This window comes from Platalea leucorodia, assembly GCF_965183815.1.
Source record: "Platalea leucorodia genome assembly, chromosome: W".
Lineage (NCBI taxonomy): Eukaryota > Metazoa > Chordata > Aves > Pelecaniformes > Threskiornithidae > Platalea > Platalea leucorodia.
Genome location: NC_138859.1, coordinates 10,980,867 through 11,002,772, shown reverse-complemented (window position 1 = coordinate 11,002,772; position 21,906 = coordinate 10,980,867). Strand labels below are relative to the sequence as shown.

The following is a 21,906-nucleotide window of genomic DNA, read 5'->3' as shown; positions in this document are numbered from 1 at the left end:
AAGACACTCCCAGTTAGAAGCTCTTATTTAGTTTTTCCAGAATTTTATAGTATGTACACACTTATGGTTTATATTTGAAAGTTTTTAATGTATTAATTGTTTTACTGAAAGCTAGTATTAAATAAATACAGAACATAATGTCATATGAGGGATTCACAGCCCCTTTGAAAATATTTTTAGGTAGTACTGCTGTTGACCAATTGTGTAGACAACCATGTGCAGTGGTACATATTCTCTATGGGGTCCCCAAAGTAAACTTAAATGGAGGAAAAATTTTGCCAAAACACAGCTTGAAAGAATGGATTTTACTTTGTCATTGATTTAATCTTTGCCCTAAGTTGGCTTGAAGAGTATTGATGTGCCATGAAATCCAATTTAGTAATCTGCTTTGTTGTAGGACTAGAGGAATAATTAGGATTCCAGACCATATCATATGGAAGCAACTTTGTCAGCAGCCTGGAGGAGGGAGAAAGGTGTTGGTGGTTACTGTGATTCAACAGTGGTCTTTTCTGGTTTATCTAATCATTAGGCAGTGGTCTTTCTTTGGGAGGGAAAACATGTAGTTAACCAGCCTGTGGCTGCTGAGAATGCTGATTATGACTGGAGGTGAAAAGCATTCAAAGGACTGTAGGTAAAAGGCACTCAAAAGAAGAGTAACTTCAGAGTTACTCTTTATCATAAGGATGACTCTAGTGGTCTTTAGTTTTTGTAAACTAATCTGTAGATGAGTTGCAGTGTACTCTTTGTATGACAGTCACAGTCAGCATTATCATTAATGTGTGCCTAGTTGAACAGTGTGTGAAAATTTGACCTTATTTAGATATCAGTCTAGTAATGGAACATCATCACTACTTAATACTGATTAAAATAATATATTTTTATGAATACAGGAAGATTGGATGTAGCTGGTATTTTCTTAAATTAATTCCTTATTAATCCCCTTCCTGTGCAGAACCATGTCCAGACTGACTCAGCTGGAGAGACTAGACTTAGGAAGTAATGAATTCACAGAAGTGGTGAGTTTTGACAAAGTAACAGGGCTTTGTATCTTTTATAAATCTCTTTATCCTTTAATGTATTTTTAATCAATATGAAAATGTAAAAATCAGCTATAAGAGTTTTGCTACTGAGCAAATATTATGTATACCTTATACTACTTTATAGAGCCTGTTATTAAAAATTATGTGCATATTCTTATGAATATAAGTGTTCTTCCTCAATTTGAAAATAAGTATGGTATAGTGTGGCTACGTTACTGGTAAAAAGTTAATGGTAATGTGTTTGAATTATAAACATAATCATTTGACTTGTAATAAATTCTAAACACTTATTGGTCATCATGTATTTAATGTTGCAAGTTCTGTATAAGCTGTGCATAACCTACTTTTACTAGTTTGTACAAACTATTTAGATCCAAAGGAAACTATATTAATTATAAGTTTGAATATTGTTGTTGTTGTTGCTTAGTAGTAGTAGTAGTATTTACAGCTGGGGTGCTCAGATTTTTCCTTCAACATGGATCAGCTTGTTTCCTGTTTGTGATGTCAGACAAATACGTCTTCCATTTACAATCACTTAACATCCTTCTGCTTCTACAAGTACTTTCCTGTATAAGGGAATTGAAATAGAAGTATAGCGGAACATACTGACCTGCTGTATAACGAAGTCAAGCCTCTGTGTGCCACCAGTAGGGTACTTCATTAGCCACAGATCATGCAGAGCTGAACACTTGCCTAGCTGTATGGTTTGGCAGATAGGGAAGTGTATTTAAGGAATTGTTCTTTAGTATTACGCTTCTAGCCGTTACCGGTACTGCCATATTCTCATTACACTGTAGATATTCATGTGGGAGCCTTAAACTAACATGCTCAGGCCTACATTAAGCCATAACAGCCAGGAGCTAAGTATAGGCTGTAAAATTACCTGTTTGGGTATATTTTTGGCAGATTGCTTCATCTCTACCAGCCTTTGATCTAGAAGAGTCAACTACTGGTAACTTATTTCATTAAGATCTTTTGGTAAAAGTACAGAAAGGTTTGAAACTGCTTTTTGGGTAAAGATATGTCTGAAAGGTAGTATTCAGTTAGGATTTTTCTCTTGGAAAATTAATTATTGGGAGCCAAGACTGCAATTTATGCAGGAATACTGTATACTTACAATATAACAAAATTGAGTTCTGTGTTTAACTGAATTTGGTTGTAGTTGTTAAGGCGCGGTAGCACCTGTTTTGTATTACTTTCTCAGGAGGGAAGTGTAACTAGGAAAGCGTATGCAACATAGATGTTTACCAAGATGTGGTCTTTCCCTGATACACAAGATACTTCTAACATTAAGTTGTAGTGAGAGCATATCCTGCACTTTATGGATAGAGTAGTTTGCTTGTATCGGGCAGATGCACCTTTTGTTTGCTGCTAGAAAATTAAAATTTGTTTCCCATTTCCCAAAAACCACAAAAACTTTGTGGTTTTTGAAAAACAGCTCCGAGTTGATGGAATTTAAGGGTTTTTAGACCTCCGTGATAGGGAGAATTATACACATAAGATTTATTTATTGTGTGCTCCAGTTGAAAAATAATACTTTCTGTATAAAAAAAATTAACGCTTTCTGTAAGGATTATTTAGTGCTGTGATCAAGCTCAAAAGATTTTTGTATATCTAGTATGTATTTACATTTTTAAAAAGTGAATTATCTGGGTTTTATTTGACCCAATGAAACAGTGTATATAACAGCTATAAGACATTAAAGTTGCAATAGATGAATCACTGAAGTTGTTTTTGCCTTTTGCTATTTTTGTATGAAGTTTTTAAAAAACTGTTTCCTTTACAGCCTGAAGTACTTGAACAACTGAGTGAGTTAAAGGAATTTTGGATGGATGGTAATAGACTAACACTTATTCCAGGGGTAAATCCTTTTACTGTGTTAAACATTTAGTATTTTAATTTACAGTGGTATTTGTTTTGTCAGCTATCATATATGTTAAAGTTTCTGTATAATTTTAACATTACTTAAAGCCAAAAGGCAAAATGCCACTTAAATGCTTGACTAGTCTACTTAGAAATTGTCACTGATCATGAGAGTTGGGTACACAGCTTTTCTTTCATTGAAAGTTTTAATCCTCTCATCTAAAAATTATGTTCCAATTTAGGAAAGGGGTAAAAATCCTGCATCAAATGCTGGATGAAATATTTAGGGTTGACTGGTCCTTCCAAAAGGGAATTATTTTGTGTTAGACAGCAAGCAGGAATTTACGGGATAAGTATGTAGTGTGAATTTTTACTGGTCACAGCTGTAAAACAAGCAATGACCATTCAGAGTTTTTTTGCTGTGTATACACGGAGTATAGCCAGTTCCTGAGAAAATGTTCTGTTGACTAAAACCAGGTTTTCCTGACATCTTGGAACTATATGAGGTCCAGGATGATCTATTATTGCAGCACTTGTGAACCTGTGTTTGTGTAACTAGTAAACTAGTATTTGAAATTTGGGAAGCAGCTGGTCTATTTTCAGACTTAAAATCACTAGCAATCTTCTGATGTGAGGGTTTCTTGTCTTCTCTACTGTCTTTACTCCAGCTAATTCTTTTTTGAAGAAGAGTTGAGTGGATATATTAAACCGTTCTACTCTACAGTAAAAGTAAAACTGTATTTGTGAAAGTGACTGCATCTTCTCTGTGAAGATTTTAGTAGTGTACACAAATCTTTAAGCTTATTTTTGGTTCATATGGAAACGTAATACAAGCTTATATTTTGGCTTGTTTTTTTCAGTTTAGTACAATTAGGGATTTGTTGTTGGTTTTGAGGTTAAGTAGGATGCAGTTTTACACAAAAGACAAAAATAAGCATTAAAAGACTTTACTGGAGCCTTAATTATGTCCTTATGTTACACTGTGTACATCTCTCTGAAGTCTGTTCTAAAGCTTCAGCCATTTGATTCACGATAACTGACCAAACAGTTGAATTTACAGCAGGCTGACTTTAGAGACACCTGCAGAGTAACTGTGGTGTCTCTGTGTGGAAAAACATCAACTGTGTGTATCTGCACAAAATATTTCATTATAAAGTTTGAATGTTTTGCATAAAATTGTATTTCAACACTATAAATGGGTTTTCTCTTTTACCGTGGCTTTACACTTGAGAGAATTTGTTGACAAATCTGCTGGCTTTTTTTGTTTTGAACTTCCACTTCCTAGAATGCATTATTTTCTCTTGCTTTTAGTTCATAGGAACTTTGAAACAACTGACCTACTTGGATGTTTCTAAAAACAACATTGAAGTAGTTGAAGAAGGTATTTCAGGTTGTGAAAGCCTACAAGACCTACTGTTATCCAGTAATTCACTTCAGCAACTGCCAGAGTCTATTGGTTTGTATTTTTTAGTTAATTCATGTTTTTAAAAGCACATAGTTTAGACATAGAACACTTGAAAATAGACAAATGGCATTTTAGATCTAAGTTTCAATTGATTTAAAGTTCCTGTTTTGGATAAAGCTGTAATGTGTAGATGAATAATAACATTTATATTTGTTTTGGAGCATTCTTGACTTTACAGTAGTTTATAAATGGATGAGAAACTGTTGACTGTAACAGAGTAAAAAGATTCCCCCCCCCCCATGGCTGGCCAATGGTAAGCTGGCAAACAAGTTCTGTAAGCTTATCTGCTTATTTCCTTAGTAGATATATAGCACCATAGGCATGCCAAGGGAATACAGAAGATGTGGTTGCTTGCCCATGGGGTTTTTTTTTCCCTTAATTTAAAATTAAAACTAAATTTAATGAACTCAAATGTCCTTTTTGATTTACTTGTTCATTTTACTTACAGGTTCCCTGAAGAAGGTAACAACACTTAAAATTGATGAAAACCAATTAATTTATTTGCCAGACTCCATAGGAGGGTAGGTATTTCACCTGAATAAAAGGTTGCATTGCCTTTCTGCACACTTTTCTGTAACAGTGGCTCCTCTTTTGAATGCTTTTACACCTACTTGATTTAATTTTTTCTATGTATTAATGTCTTAAAATTGAAAGTAAGTGCTTTCATATCTTACTTCTAGTTCACAGCATATATGTTCTTTATGTATTGTTTAATATCAAAAGACCTATGTTCCTCACTCATTAATGCAGCCACCAATTTATAAAAGAAAAATTGAATGTGAAAGAAAACAAGATGTTTAAAAAGGCAGTCAGCTGCCTGAAAGTGTTTTTTTGGCAGTAACATAGCTGTGGTAAATACTGCAAATGATTGAACCAGTATCAAAAAGCTTGTAAAAAGTGAATCTGAACACATACACATGCACACATTTATCTTTTTTATATTATAAGGAGAATTTTCACCTGTTAATCAGCAGGACTTTTTAATGTATAATTTGGTGTTCAGAAATTTAATTAAAAACTCGTGAATGACAGCAAAAATAATTGGTTTGGAATTAAGTGCTATACAAATGAAGGGTATTTGTTCCAATTTCTGTTCTCCTATTATAATTAATGTAGGTTATGTTTTGTTGTCAGAATTTACAAAATGCTACTTTGCTGCCAAAGTCTTCAGTTCACTGTCTCTAACTCTTTAAATGCTTTTCTTGTTCAGAAACTACACTCAACTCCTATGGCTATGATCTGTCCCACTCTGAATGTTTTAAGTGCCTTGCAATAGCACGTTTTCACATAGTACACAAACATTTGATGTTGTTGACCCCCCCTGTTTTTACTGAAAGCTCTCTTATGAGGACAGTGTAAAGGAGATTTTAAAAAAACAAAAAGCAATCCATCTACCAACAAACAAAAAAAAAAACCCAAACACAATTTAGGCAATTAGTAAAGGATTTCTCTTGGATTTTAATTCCCTTGGCTTTCAGAATTTTATTTTTAATTGAATTTGAGATTTGTAATTGATAGTGGTATTAACTTCATTTAAACAAAGTATTCAATTACTGTTGGATGAATTAACCTGTATAGAGGAGTAATTCTTTTTTCTTTTTCAGGTTACTATCAGTAGAAGAACTGGACTGTAGTTTCAATGAGATTGAAACGTTGCCTTCGTCTGTTGGGCAACTCTCTAACATAAGGACATTTGCTGCAGATCATAACTTTTTAACACAGCTGCCATCAGAGGTATGTATTTAGTTACAAAACTAAAATTTTTATGTATCTTAAACTATATAGTCTGTACAACTTTTGGATAAGTTAATAATTCTTGAGTAGATTTTCTGTGTTTATGTTTTTAAAGGCAGGTGTATACAAATATGCAAACTTTAAAATAATGAAATTTTGAATTTTTTAAGCAAGAAGTAGAAATTTGTTGCTAGTATATTGAAACTAAAAGAAGGTTTAATATGTAAGAATAAATCTAATTGTACTTTACAAGCCAAAATAGCTGTAATACTAATTGTTTTGAAACAGTAAAAATTTGTGTATTTAGAGTTGTGAAGATGAATTAATTCTTTGGGTTTTTTTCAGATTGGAAACTGGAAGCATTTAACAGTGTTGTTTCTGCATTCTAATAAGCTTGAATTTCTCCCTGAAGAAATGGGCGATATGCAGAAATTAAAAGTCATCAATCTGAGTGACAATAGGTTTGTGAATATATTAATTCAAATAGAAGCTGTTTAAAATGCAATAGCATTGTATATATTGTATTGTAACTGATGTATGTCCCTCAAATGTAAGTAGAGGTATTGTTATGAATATATTATGCTATCTTTCCTTATCTCACCCAGAGCTTAGAAGCTGACTGAGATGCATGTATTTAATGTATTATTGTTGTATTCTGGATCTTGCAGTTCCATTGTATTAAGCTGTACTTATTTTAATGACTTAAGCACATGCATTGAAGCACAGCTTCAAAACATTGATGATTGTTGGCATGTATTTTTCTAGGGAATTAGTTTGGTTATTTTCATAAAAATTTAATTCTTACTTAAAAATTAATAGCTTCCTGTATTGCATATGGAGGACACAAAACAGTATCATGGTATATTGTAAAACACTTGAGTGTGCTGGAGAAGGGGGAGAGAGAGTTGTGGGGTTTTTTTAGAGCTGGTCATTAAAAACTGACAAAATATTTCTCTTTTGGGAATTGCCAGTTTGTAGAATTTCAGTCTATTGGGAGAGAGAAGTCTGAGCTCTCCATCCTGTTCTGCCAATCCAGTTTCTCTGTACTCCATCTATAGCCTGATTTATCTATTAATGCCACAGTTTTCATTTACCAGGGAAGCCCTGTTCCCATACATGTTTCTTGGGGAAAAACAGCACTTTTTTTCAGGTGTAGCACTTTTTTTTCTTAATTAGAGTGCATGTGTATTGAAAGATAAAATTGCTGAGGATTCAGATTAAAGTATGAAAATAGCCTTGATTTTAAGTTGGACTGTTGATTTACACACAATGCCAATGATTGTCTTCAAGTCACTGAACTGAGTTAAATTCAAGTTGCATTGTCTCTTTTTTTTTTTTTTTTTTTTTTTAATCTGCTTGCTAAACTGGGCTGAAATGTGTTTTGCTTTGTTTTTTAAATTCTGGGTATAGCTTTGAATTTAAAATAAAAGCTGTTGCCTTTCAACTGTCAATAGTTTATTTATTTATATCTGTAAATGTCTTTTAAGCATTTTACAGGCTAATGCAGCAGTGTTTCTTAACAGTATTGATAAGTGTATGATAAGTGTACTTACATAAACTCTTCTTGTTATGATTTACAGACTGAAGAATTTGCCATTTACCTTTACAAAACTGCAACAGCTCACTGCTATGTGGTTATCAGACAATCAGGTTAAGTTTTTAAAAATTAAAAATAATGATGTTGACTTTATTCCTAATGGAATTGACAAGTATAGAGCCATCTGTTAATGAGATGTGGTACTGTGTGTATATACATCAGTACTTCCTTGACATTATTACTGTGTTGGTTTTCCTAAAACAAACAACACTGAGCCTACCTGACTTTGGAGACTTTCATATTTCTGGCAAAGTTCTGTGCCGTTAGGAAATGCAATTTAACAGATGATGGTTTTTTTGGTTTTTGTTTTTTCTTAATTCGGGCTTGTTTACACAGGAAAGGTAGTGCTTGATAAGCTAGTACTTGAATGTGTAGCATGCTGTTTCTTCCACAGATATACCATTGGGGAAACTTAGCATGCCTTTTTTGTGCTGAGTTTCTTGTCCCACCTTTGAACTCTGTGACTATCCAACTTTCAAGCTATTGAGAAGTAACTCATGGGCTTGTGGCTTGTATTTTTCCTGTGTATTGAAGCCCTCTGTACTATGCCAATTTCCTGAATGGCATTAAGGTGTACAGGGCTGCCAGAAATCCACTAGCCTCAGGTGTAGTATAATGAAAACACCTTTACCAATACAGTAATTTCAAGAATCCCCTGCCCTTTCTTGTAAGGGGTGGGGGATATTTCAATCTGGTGTCAATATAAAAAAATTGAGTACAAAATTTTTCTCTATATATGATTGTCCACTGCTTTAAATGGTTAAATATATCTGTGTATTCCAGATCAGCCTCCTTTGGGACAGTAATAAGTCCTAGCAAGAAACTGGGTTACTTCTAGAATATCCAGTGTGTGCTCTTCTCTTAAAGCTGTTACTGAGTTTCAGTTCTCAGTCAAAGCCAGTTGTCACAGACAGACATGTTAATAACTTCTTTTTGTGAAAATTATTCAGAGGAGAAATGGTTTAATACAAGGCAGAGTAATCTGCAAAGTAATGGGACAGGCATGCTCTGTGATATGTTAATCATATTTACTTTTTACACATATATATTCTCATAACATACCCTTATTTCATTTGCTTCTTAGTCTAAACCACTTATCCCTCTTCAAAAAGAAGCTGACCCTGACACACAGAAAACAGTGCTTACTAATTACATGTTCCCCCAGCAACCAAGGACTGAGGATGGTAAGAATTTCTGAAATACCCTGTCGGAATGCTCACTTTTGAAAATAATAATGGGAAGACAGTCCAGCTAATGTGATTTTCACTAGATGATACTTAGATACAAGTTTGAAGTAAACTTGTAAGTGACGAAGAGTTACATCTGAAGAATGAGAACAGTAGCTTAATGTGATCCATATATTAGTAAATTCTAGGTGAAACTGTTCCAGTTGGAAGTGTGCATGTATGGGGAGTGAGGTGAGGAATGGACTGGTGGGATCACAGTCTTTGGTTGCCACTTCCCAGTGTGACACCCTGTTTCCAGCAGAGCTTAATGGTTTGGGTTTAAATTCTCCTTCCCAGGTGTCTGCTTCAGACTGACTATTTTTAACAAAATGATAGACAAAATGTTTCATCCATTACTGAGTACGTATTTTTTGAAAAGTACATAGCATTCTGTATTTTATTTTAAAAGAAGACAAAAAAAAAAAAGTCCAGAAAAAACGCATTTTGCTCACATTTAGTTCAAACTGTTTTATAAAAAGTTAGGCCCAGAACATTAAGGCCTTGCCAGAAAGCTATTTCTGCACACTTGTGAAATATTTAGGAAAATGAGTAACATTCCATGAGTAACCCCATCAGGAGTTAGGAAAAGAGAGTAAAGTCTCTATATTCCCACTTTCCTTCCTCCGTGTGCAAAAGGAAAAAGCTTGTGCTTCTTTAACAGAAATGGGAGGTATTAATGGAAATAATTGAAAATTGACAAGTGGCAACATTTTCTGTTATATGGCACAAGTGTCTAATACACTTGAGTAATCAAAAATATCTGCAAAAACAGTAAATTTTACATCACTTTTAGTACCTTCTAATGCAGATAATACATGTGCAATACCTCTGATAGAATGTGAGAATCATAAAATCATTTGGAGATTGTCAGTGAAGCTGAAGATAGTTCCTGAAAGTATACTCTCCATTTGAACTTTATTTTACCCTAGTAGTGAGGTCTCTTTCTGTAGATGAGGAAAGGGCTGCTTGTTTGGCTTAAGTTGACAAGAATACTTCCCTCTGAGGCAGTCATTCCAAACAGAAGGTTTAAAGTTTAATAAATAACCTTTTTAAAATTTAAAATTCCTAAAATTCTTTAGAAAGTTCTTTTTTTGTGCCAGGAACTGTTTCAGCAATAGCAAAGTCTATTAGAATATTTTTCAGATGTGTTAAAATTGTAAGTTTACCCAATAAATGCAGTGTAACAAATATTCCAAATCACTTGGTGAGCCCTATAATTAAGCATTTTTCTATTTCAGATATAGTTAAGATGAACAGTCTTGGCATTGCTAGTGAAGTACATAGGTTTGCTGGGGTGGTGGTGACATTTATTAGACTATTTGGCAAGCTAAAGTAGAACCTGGCTAATGTAATGCAAGGCATGGAGACATGCTAGAATAAGAGACAGTGGGTAACCAACATTTTTTTTTTTTTCCTCTCGTAAAATTACACAAGTAATACTTTGTAAAGCTCCTGTCATTTATATAACTTCTGCAAAATCATGTGTTTACCTTAAGTTTTAGGTGCTTTTGTTTTTTTCAGGATTAGTAATAATGCAGGTTTTTCTCAGTAAGTCATTTTTATTCTTCCTTTTTTTAAATTTTCATTAGGTGAAATCAGGTGAATGCTCTTATATGTACTTAATGAGACCACCTCACTGAAGTCAGGCTATGTAAATCTATATAAGTATCATTTACTTTTATATATAAAAATATTTTCATATTTATGCATATATATAAATAAAATACTTTGCAGCAGAGTTCTGCTGAAAATTTGCAACTGTGTGTGTTCAGACTAGTGTACAGCTGTGTGTATGAATTTTTTTTTTTTACTTTACAGATAGGGATTTTACTATTATGAAAATACAGCCAAGTTCATAAAGCAGTAGCAGCGCAGCTAGTCGTCAATTTATGGTGCTGCTAGTCTTTATCTTTTAAGAATACATACAAAAAACCACCAATAATATCATCCAAGAAAAAGAGGATTTTTATTTTGCATAATGTATCCTATACTTACGAGAGTCTTTTTTTATTATTATTTAGTTATGTTCATATCTGATAATGAAAGTTTCAATCCATCTTTGTGGGAGGAACAGAGGAAACAGCGTGCTCAGGTGGCATTTGAATGTGATGAAGACAAAGATGAGAGAGAGGCACCGCCTCGGGTTAGTATTGAATTTACTTTTTAATACTTGTGGCTTTGCTCTTTCTTCTCCTCCCCCTATCCCCAAATCCCATCCTTTTCCTTACTCTGGCTGTGGATTTAGCTCTGCTGAAGAAATCAAGTTGTCAGTTATTAGTTTAAGAGTATCTAACAGGATAAAACACAACACAAAACAACACAACACTCTCACTCACTCACCCCCCCCGATCATTTAAAGTGGAGCACAAGGGGAAAATTCTCACCTGATGTAAAGCAATGTAGGCCATAACTGGGAGACTACTGGACTGATGGTGCTGTGGGGAAGAATAGTGGGGAAACAATGATTAATCCTGATTTTTCTTTAAGTAAATTACACTTGTAATCAATGCTTGCATTCAATGGACAAATTTTAAAAAGTTATTTGTAATCTTGCTGGGTTTTATAAACTTAAGTCTGAGTTAATCCAGTGTATTAGGTTTGTGTGGCAAGGTTTTGGTAGCAGGGGTGGCTTCTGTGACAAGATGCCAGAAGCTTCCCCCATGTCCAATGGAGCCAATGCCAGCCAGCTCCAAGACGGATCCGCCGCTGGCAAAGGCTGAGACAATCAATGATGGTGGTAGTGCCTCTGTGATAACATATTTAAGAAGGGGGAAAAACTGCTGCACAACAGCAGCTGGAAGAGAGGAGTGAGAATATGTGAGAGAAACAACTCTGCAGACACCAAGGTCAGTGAAGAAGGAGGGGGGAGGAGGTGCTCCAGGCACCAGAGCAGAGATTCCCCTGCAGCCCATGGTGAAGACCATGGCGAGGCAGGCTGTCCCCCTGCAGCCCATGGAGGTCCACAGTGGAGCAGATATCCACCTGCAGCCCGTAGAGGACCCCACACTGGAGCAGGTGGACGTGCCCAAAGGAGGCTGTGACCCTGTGGAGACCCTGTGCTGGAGCAGGTTTGCTGGCAGGACTTGTGACCCCATGGGTGACCCACGCTGGAGCAGTCTGTTCCTGAAGGACTGCACCCAGTGGAAAGGACCCCCACTGGAGCAGTTTGTGAAGAACTGCAGCCTGTGGGAGGGACTCACATTGGAGAAGTTCATGGAGGACTATCTCCTGTGGGAGGGACCCCACGCTGGAGCAGGGGAGGAGTGTGAGGATTCCTCCCCCTGAGGAGGAAGGAGCGGCAGAAACGTGTAATGAACTGACCGTAACCCCCATTCCCTGTCCCCCTGTGCCACTTGGGGGGAGGAGGTAGAGAAATCGGGAGTGAAGTTGAGCCTGAGAAGAAGGGGAGGGGTGGGGGGGGAAGGTGTTTTAAGATTCAGTTTTTATTTCTCGTTATCCTGCTCTGATTGGCAATAAATTAAATTAATCTTCCGCAAGTCATGTCTGTTTTGCCCGTGATGGTAACTGCTGAATGATTACCTCCCTGTCCTTATCTCGACTCACGAGCCTTTCATTATATTTTCTCTCCCCTGTCCAGCTGAGGAGTGGGGAGTGATAGAGTGGCTTTGGTGGGCACCTGGCATTCAGCCAGGGTCAACCCACCACATCCAGGTAGACTCGAACAGCAAAGTGGAGATCCTGGATTGCTCTGCTGAGTATTTTGTCCTAATTCATTGTCTGTTTTAAAACTGATGTTTTAATTGTAGCATTTAATTAAATTCAGAACATTATTGGGTTTTGTTACACAGGAAGGCAACCTGAAGAGATATCCAACTCCGTATCCTGATGAACTGAAGAATATGGTTAAAACAGTCCAGACAATTGTACATAGGCTAAAGGATGAAGAATCTACTGAAGATATTGCAAAGGAGCCAAAACAAGAAGGCCAGACAGTTTCTGTAAAAGATGTGGGGGTAAAGGTTAGATATAATATTCTCTTCTGACTTTGCAAGAACTTCCAAAGATCTAGAGTGGCATTGATTCCTTTTAATTATCTTGTTTCTCAACATTAGTGCTTTAGCAGGAAAAAATGTCAAAGAACAGAACTTACCTCTTTACAGTCTAAAGAAGTCTGTAATAAATGTCTGTTTTGCAGTAGCAATTTTCCTCCGACACTAAGAACAAGGAAAATGACTTGATTCTCAGGCAAATACAAGCTATGGATGTGTTAAGAAGCTGGCTGCTTTGCTTTCTGGAGGATGGCACCTTTGTCATCCTCTTATCCTCCTTTATCCACCAGACTTCACAATGAAAATCAGGATAATCTCTAAGGATCTTGCCGCTGCCCTCGTGACTGAAGGTTTTGCACAATAAGTTGGGAAGACAGTTGTAGCAAGTTGGCACAGGAGTCACTAACAGGTTGATGTAGCGTGATAGGACTACTGTTTGGTGCTGACGTGTCTCATTGTAGATGTTCTTGGCCTTTTTTTATTTAACTGGAAATTTAATGGTACAAATTAACCCCAATAAGGACGAGAGTCAAACTGATTGGCAAAGGTTAGGGACTGTACCTCAGTAATCTGCAGAGATTTATCTCGACCTGGTGCATTTCATACTTTATCATTTCAAAGCTCAGATTTTCCATTCCATAGTTTCCCAAAATATATAATGTTAACTATCATATGTTACTGAAAACCTTTCAGGATGTTTTTTTCTGCTAATGTTCTTAATCCTTTAGACTTCAGAAATTGCTTCAATAAAGAACAAAGCAGATGAGATGAGCAGTATTCAGCAGGAAGCTCTGTGCAGAAGCTCCCTGCAGAAGCCTACTGAACCAGAAGCTGAGCACAGCACTGCAAATTCACAGATGACTGCGCTTGTTAAAACCTTGCAGAACACAAAAACAATTGTCAACCATGAAGACGTGCTCGAGGTATAGCATTGCAATGAACATCATAGCAGTCAAAGAATTGTGCTGGTGTTGTATTGAATTTGTTACTGAGAGATGAAAATTTATGTTGACAATAGAAAATTGCCATCCATAAGTGCTGTAAGAACAGATGGTTTGTAATGCAATATTTTTCTCACTTCAGACTATATTAAGTAAAAGTTGAAATAGCTAATAAAAAGTTCATAATGAAAGATGTATACATTTAAAGAAAAATAAAGCAAACTCAATTAAAAGTTGACCTAAGTATCAAATTGTGAAAAGACTCGTACTTAGATAGGATTTTCCAGTTTTTTGCTTGATTGTCAGTTGTTCAGTAAATAATTGATTATAATTGTCACTGAAATGTTAGTATATCTGATTTGTGGGAGCAATCAGAAACTTGTATATCTAAGTGACTGTGCCCATTCATTTGGAATGAAAAGTGAAAGGTGGGTTTAAAAAAAAGTATTCCTCTGTATTTATTAGTGAACTGTCATGAACATGACTGAAATTGTATCTGCTCCTTATAAAGAGTGAGATTTTTAACTTCTGAACTCTTTGTACATCTCTGACAAACACCATGTATTCATTTTTTATTTAGAATGTGTTTCAGACTTATGACAAATTTTGGAACTTGTCACTTCATCAGTTGCCAATCACAACCTATAAAATGCTTTTTTTCATAATTTCACAAGTAGATTATTTTTGCCTGTGGTGTGTAAGCAGTAGAACATGTGTATTATCATGCTTTTGCTGAAGAGGCTTTGTGACAAGCAGTTGTGGCTGTTGCTGGCTCTTTCTCCACTAGCATGTTCCTGCTTCTACATCCTTTCTGAAAATATTGGGTTTGACATTTTTCTTTAAATATATAATTTCAGAAAATCATATTAGTTGTCTAACGATAGTGACAGCAATTCTTTGAAGCTGGCTGTATGCCAGTAAGTAAATGAGGCAGCAGTGCGTAGTCGATCAGGGATACTGAATTACTTACTTCCATGCAGTTGAATCTAGATATCTAAACTTTGCATGCATATAAGTTTGTGGGTTGGTTTGGTGGTGGTTTTTTTTTTATTTCAACATTGATTACACTTGTATGTTACATCCAAGGCAAAAGGCAATGTTGTAGATGCAGTGAAGAGGTGGTTTGTTCTGTTTGCAGAGAAACAGGTGGACTTTTCTAATGAAGACTATCATACATTGTTTGCTACATCTCAGTCAAGTTTGTCCTTCCTTCAGTCCAAAGAACTGGCCAGGTAGTTAGTATCATGGGAAAGATGGTGCTCCAGTAGGTTCTACACATTAAATGTTCTGAAACTTGTAAGGAAAAGTGAACACTGCCAGATTATTTTTGCAATCTGTGACATAGATTTTTTGTAGCATTTAAAAGAGGAAGCATGCTTACTAGAAAGAAGTTTCTACTTTAGGGAAAGAAGGCTTTTTCCCTTCAAAATATTACTGAAAACAGTTTTGTTTTGGTTTTTTTTTTGTTTTGTTTTGGTTTTTTTGGGGTTGGTTTTTTTTTTTTTTTAAGATAATAGGGATATAGGCCTGGCAGTAGCATACTGAATCAGTCGCATGGCTGCTCTTGCAGCAGCTTTGTCAGTTAATCTCTTTCATAAGTGCACTGAGCTCCATCTTATAGTTAGGAACTAGTGATTTCTAGCTGAAATGTATTCAGCATTGCTTTATTCCTCTGCCATTGTTGTTCCTGAAGATAAATAACTTCTGTTCCTTTTGAAATTTTTTTTTTTTTTTTTTTTTTTTGCTAGACTAGGCAAGTCAAGGTCATTTAGTCTTTTCTCACAGCATAGCTCTCCATTCCTAAGATTGTCTTGGTAATGCTACTCTGTAGCTGTTTCAGTTTGAGCTCTTTTCTGCAAAATCAATACCCAGTTAGTCAGTCTGGGGTATTTGCTGGTTCAGTGATAACTTTCTGACTTGAACTCAACTGGAGGTTCTCTCCAGTGGCGGAACAGCTGCATCTGCTTGCTCTGAGTAGGTTCTTGCAGCTGAAGTTAGTACCGGTTTGACTGTTCATAAGTGACAATGCAAGTCTGCCTATGCTGCTTCTTAAAGATAATTCAGTGGCAAATATTACTAAATTCAGTTGACTTGCACTACAAATGCACTACATAGTTGCTATGTTATGCCTATGTTATGTTGCTTGTTTATCTTTTTCCCTTTTATTGTTCAGTGGGTGACAATTTAGATAACATTTACTTAACCTTTTAAGCACTTCTTTAAAATGCACAGCATAATGAAGCTGGTTTTCCTTTAGCAGGAATCAGAAGAACTCTCCTCTGATGAAGAGATGAAAATGGCAGAAATGCAACCACCACTGATAGAAACCTCCATAAATCAACCAAAAGTGGTAGCTCTTAGCAATAACAAAAAAGGTTAGATAACATTAAAAAAAAAAAAAAAAGAATAGAAGTGGTGTGCGATTCTGATAACTTCATGACTCAAAATGGCTAGTTTTTCCAATTGAATTATGTAAAAGTAGATTTTTGTGTTTTAAGATAGATGATCAATTCTCTAGTTAAGTAATGAAAGCAGAAAAAAAAATCTGTATTATCTTATACTTGAGTGTGTGGTAGAGAAAGCTGTATTCACATCCTAATTTTCTTGATTCTTGTCATTAGTTTAAAAGCAGAGGGGGGGAAAGGAGATGCTTGTGTTTTGGGGGACCATTAGCTTGAACACACTATTGATATGTTTAAGAAAAGGATTGTAGAAAGTGGTGGTTACCTTGGAAATATTCCATATTCTTCCTACCCACCCCACCCCCAGATTTTGTGGACTATTGCTGCTTTTGGCAGCAATATCACTTGTTTAAATTTCTCAGAGAAGCTGTGCTCTCTTCCTAAGATTTAAGAATAAACTTCTCTTGTGGAAACTCCTTCTCCAGAGTCACTTTACTCTTATTTTTTCTTCTTTCCTCTCACAGGAAACTTCAGAACATTGTTTTTGTTAACTAAGTTTTATATTCTCTGAAAGATAATTTCAGTCTGGGTAACCATTTCCTTAAGTGTAAGGAATGACTTAGGATTCAGAGAAAACAAAATTTAACAGTTGAAGAGCAAATTGTATTTTGCTTCATATGATATCCTAGTCCAGTACTTTCCAGGACAAAAGGCTTTCCTGGCCATTACATGTAAAAGGGTAAGATTTAGTGAGGATGAAGGAAAACCACATGGAGGTAGCAAGAAGAGTCTGCTGAGGATCACATGCAGGTGAAAAGACTGATGTTTATCAATTACATATTTGGGTTTTTATGCCTGGCTAAAGTACTAAGTCAAAACTTCTTTCTTGTCTCTGGAGATAGAAATTGTTTTCACAAAATTTATGCTTTTGGCACCTGTAACTGTGTCTTGAAGTAAAATTTTAAATGTAGTTGTTTGTATACTTATGTTTGCTGGTGTCAAAATCATGGCTGGCTAAAATGATAAATGATTTTTATATGGATGTAGGATGTAAGTATGCATGCATTATGTAAGAATCAATGTGCACAGGTGTAAATGACTGAAAATGTTGTCCTAAGTGATCTGCAAAGCATGGGAATGCATTGGTTCCAACTCTGCAGAAGAATATTTTTCTTTCCTGTTTTTTACATTTATAAAACTATATAGAGCTCATCCAGTGATCTAGGTCTTTCCAGACTGTTTGGTTTAATAAATAGCTATTTAACAATGATAGAATGTTCAAAAGCAGGAACTGTATACACTTTCAAAATCCTGCATGTGAACCAGTGTACTTTGTATTCATAAGGGCCAATAGACTTGTATAATTCAAAACTTTGGAATCATTGCAAAAACAGAAATATGATTTGATAGATAGTTTTGGCAAATATTACATAATGTAGTGCACTAGCTTATGCCAAGGAAACTTGGAATAAAGCAACAAGTTAAATTTCATTAACAGGTAAGGGCTGTTTACATTGAGACAAATATTTTAAAAAATAGGAACTATTGCCAACAGTCTTTTGTAAGACTATACAAAGTTTGAAAAGGTGTTAGTTTATATGTTAGTTTCCAGTAATAAGTATTACTGAAGAACAAAATGCAATTTCTAAACACTAACATATGTGTTACAGACATCTGTTTAATAGCCATTTAACTAAATTGGCAAATTTTTATTTCAGATGATTCAAAAGATGCTGATTCCTTATCAGATGAAGCTACCCACAATAGCAATCAAAATAACGGCAACTGTTCCTCTCCTTCTCGAATGTCAGATTCTGTTTCCTTAAATACTGATAGTAGCCAAGATATTTCTCTCTGTTCTCCAGACAAAGAAACACATGCTGATGTTTTATCCAAGATCAGGTTTGTAAAATACTGTATACCACTGAGCAAATATAATAGAAAAATGTTACTTAATCTTTCATATTACATGTCTATTCCTTTAATTCATTAATGATTCCTTTATCATTCATGAAATAATTTAAATTTTAATGTTTTAAAATAATGTTAAATAATGGAATAGTTATATTAAAAAAAAAAAAAAACAACAAACAAAAAAAAACCCAAAACCAACAAAAATCCAGGAGGAAAATAAAATTCAGAGGCTAATTTTAGTATATAAGACATGGTTCCCATCTGTTCTATTAATATGGTATAATAATTTCATCCTTAATTTGTTTTCCCTGCAAAATACTTTCAATACACCATTTTAATATCTGTGTTTTCATTTGCATAATGTTGAAGATCAATTTGATTACTAACTTAATTATAAAAAGCATTTAGAAACTTATAAAGAATGGACTTAGAGATTGTTTCTCTCTTTGTGGTTCTAGTTAAAAGGTGCCTTTTTTTTTTTTAATTTGCCAATAGAAACAAGACATTTGTCCAAAATTGTCATGGAACTTGCAAGTATTTGATTAAAAAAATTGAGTTATTGTTGCTTTGTACTTTTTGACACTTTTAAAATGTCTTTAATAATTCCTGTTGAATTTAATTAAACTTCTGAAATCAGAACACGATCACGTAATTGATGACACAAACAAGAGTTGCCAAAATGACCCCTCTGTATAATATATTTTTGTAGTGGTAAAATAGCAAATAATAAATTTGGTTGTATATTGGTCTTTGTCCTGTATTGTGTGTACAGTATGGCTGTGTTGCATGTTAATGATTAATTTTTCTAAAACAGTTCTTCAAGGAATATGTTGGTTCCTTTTGGAATTTCTTTTAAGAGCCATTTCTTTTTCCAGGCGAGAAGATGAAAATTTGAATAATCTTTTGCAAAATGGAGGTGAATTGAGCATTATAGTAGAAGAAAAAATAAATGTGCAAGAGAAGGTTACAAATTTGTCTGAATATGAATTAAGCACTGAAGAAAGATTAGGCCTGATAAGAAAAGGGGTTGATCTAAGCACTACTATGCAGGAGTCTCACAAATCAGACCAAATAAACATGAATATCAATAAACTGGTTAGTGAAGAGGCAATGCCAGTTCCTGTAGAAAGGTTACAAACAAAGGAAATAGTTTCAGTAAAGGGCTTTTTGAATAACAAGATGAAAGAAGAAAGTGAGTACTTGGAAAATGGAAATAAATATCCTATAAATAAAGTAAATGGACATACTGAGGAAGCAGTACAGTCTCCCAGTAAAGACGAACTAATGAGAAGCATTACAGTTGATGGTGATTCTTCTGCTGAGCTGTCTGTTTCAAGAAGCACTGAAGATTTGTCCCCACAGAGAAGTGGTCCTGTGATGAAATCTCACAGCATCACCAGTATGGACACTGGTCTGAAAATCTACGATATTGTCAATGAGAATGGATCTCAACAGCCAAACTCAGTGGTAAAATCAGCATCTGGTAGTGCAGATGGAAAAAACATAGTCCGAAGTAAATCTGCTACTCTTCTGTATGATCAGCCTTTGCAGGTTTTTCCTGGGCTGTCGTCATCTGATTTAGTATCTTCTACAAAAACTGTGTTCAAGTTTGACTCAAATCACAACCCTGAAGGTGCTAATTCAGTGAGAGGATCAGTGACAAGTGGTGCACAGGTGTTCTGCACTCCCCAGTATAATATTCAGTACAGCAGCAGTGCAACAACGAAAGACACCTTGTGGCCCCAGAAACAAAACACCCAAGTAGAACAAGGCAGCTTACCTCCTTCATGTCTGCTTAGGTCTGACAGCACAGAAATCCCCAGCTATGTAAAGCATTCTGCCACTATGAATTTATCTAATCATAACAATGTCCGAGCCAGCACTGTGTATAACACTCATCAACAGATGGCTGGGAGACACATAGATGTGTGGGCTATTCCACCAACTGGTAGACTGCTTCTGGGAGCAACCAGACACACTCTTCAAAGGCAGAGTGGTGTATCCTCTACAGCTTCTATAAACGTTGGGGATACTGGACCTTCAAGGCGGGCCTGCATTCCTGAAGGGGACTATTTAATGTACAGAGACTTGCATTCAGTGGGAAGAGCCCCACCGGTAATGACTGGGAAACAGAGACCTCTTTCTGCCAGGACATATAGCATTGATGGTCCAAATGTGTCCCAACCACAGATTGCTCAGCCATTGGTGAATGAAATACCAGAAAGAACTATGTCAATTAGTGACTTTAATTACTCATGGACTAGCCCTTCAAAGAGATCAAACCCAAGGGTTAACTCTGACCACTCTTTATTAGATCCTTCAGGAAAAAGTCAAGTCCCTCATGACTGGAGGGAGCAGGTGCTGCGACATATTGAGGCTAAAAAGCTAGAAAAGGTAAAAATAATTTTTAAACTTTTCTACCTTTCTGTTATCTGGATGTGGAATAACTTAAATATTCTGTGTTTTTAACTGCTTTTGATTACCAGTGAAAATCTACTTCTGATACTGCCTTAAAAAGGATAAACATGTTTGTGCTGAATATGTGAAACAGTCAAATGGTAGACTGTAAATGAACTTTTCTCCCAAAGAAAAAAAAACGTCCCTGTTGTTTTTACATCATACTTGCCAGCTTAGTCCAATTACTTTAGAATACATTAAATAATGTCATTTTGACCTGCTGGACTGCAAGGCCAGCTCTTTTAGGCCAGGTAATTTTTATTATTGTAGCATTGTATTCATGTTATACTAAAATATTCCCTTACACTTCTTGATCTTTCTGTTTTGCCTTTTTTCCCCTATTTCTTCACTTTAAGAACAAGGAAAAGAAAATCGGTAAAATCTATTTGGAAGTATAGGCCTACAGCTTCAGTTGCTGAAGAATTCAAAAGCCACAGTTAACATATATTTGCCTCCAAGCCAGTTATCTTTTGAAGTTGGATATTTGACAGATTGTTGAATCAATATTTATTGCTGTGAGATGAGAATGCTTAATCTTGTTCATTTCAGGAAATCACAGGAGGTTTTGATATAACTAGAGATGATGAAAAGTATTCTTTATGTACTGTAAATGCTATCAAGAATTTGAGCTGATACGTAGAGCTGAACAATTATATATCTTAAAAGAATTTGAGACTGGAAGAGTGTAATCTATGCTGTCCAGCTAAACCAATTTAAAATATCATCACTAAATGCTGGGCAGAACGTGAACCTGATTCTATTTCCTTGGAGGGGAAGTAAAGCAGCCAAAATATGTTTTGATTACGCCAGCTAGATGGATTTTCTTTTTCTTTTGAAAGAACATAGTTTGGTTTGTGATTATTATGCAAAATACTTCGATATACTTGATAGCTAAAGAAATTTAATTGGACATGGTTGAAAAAATTACTTTTAACTATGACTTTTCTTTGGAAATCCAAGTATTTGGAGGGATGGGTTTGGTTTTGTTTAAGTTGCATAACTTCTGTTGATAGAAAGGGATGGGTTTTCTTTGTTTATAAAGAGGCCTGTGCAACAGCCATACCTATTCTTCTGATCCATTTTGTTAGGTACAACATAAAATATTTTAAGACTTTCACAGTACTGTGCCGTAGTGTAGGGACCCTTTGTCCCATGAAGGGATCACAAACCTCACCATGTTCCAACCCTAATAGTGCATTCTTTGATCTTCTGTTCTCCTGGATGCACATATCAAATCTTACATGAAACAATAGAGAA

At 35.4% G+C, this 21,906-nt stretch overlaps 1 protein-coding gene across 5 annotated transcripts in view; it reads left to right on the top strand.

Annotated features, from left to right (window-relative positions):
- Window positions 1–21,906, top strand: part of LOC309601815 (erbin-like) — a 122,571-nt gene that overhangs the window by 83,851 nt on the left and 16,814 nt on the right. For 3 of the 5 annotated variants that reach the window (XM_082334967.1, XM_082334964.1, XM_082334968.1), the window contains 14 exons: window positions 953–1,016; window positions 2,827–2,901; window positions 4,215–4,359; window positions 4,817–4,889; window positions 5,973–6,102; window positions 6,448–6,563; window positions 7,683–7,752; window positions 8,784–8,883; window positions 10,947–11,068; window positions 12,735–12,905; window positions 13,664–13,858; window positions 16,134–16,251; window positions 17,997–18,180; window positions 19,068–20,586. In XM_082334967.1, the coding sequence (XP_082191093.1) occupies window positions 953–1,016; window positions 2,827–2,901; window positions 4,215–4,359; window positions 4,817–4,889; window positions 5,973–6,102; window positions 6,448–6,563; window positions 7,683–7,752; window positions 8,784–8,883; window positions 10,947–11,068; window positions 12,735–12,905; window positions 13,664–13,858; window positions 16,134–16,251; window positions 17,997–18,180; window positions 19,068–20,586 (3,082 nt within the window). The remainder of the gene's footprint in view (window positions 1–952; window positions 1,017–2,826; window positions 2,902–4,214; window positions 4,360–4,816; window positions 4,890–5,972; window positions 6,103–6,447; window positions 6,564–7,682; window positions 7,753–8,783; window positions 8,884–10,946; window positions 11,069–12,734; window positions 12,906–13,663; window positions 13,859–16,133; window positions 16,252–17,996; window positions 18,181–19,067; window positions 20,587–21,906) is intronic. The other 2 variants (XM_082334966.1, XM_082334965.1) reach the window with 2 other exon arrangements.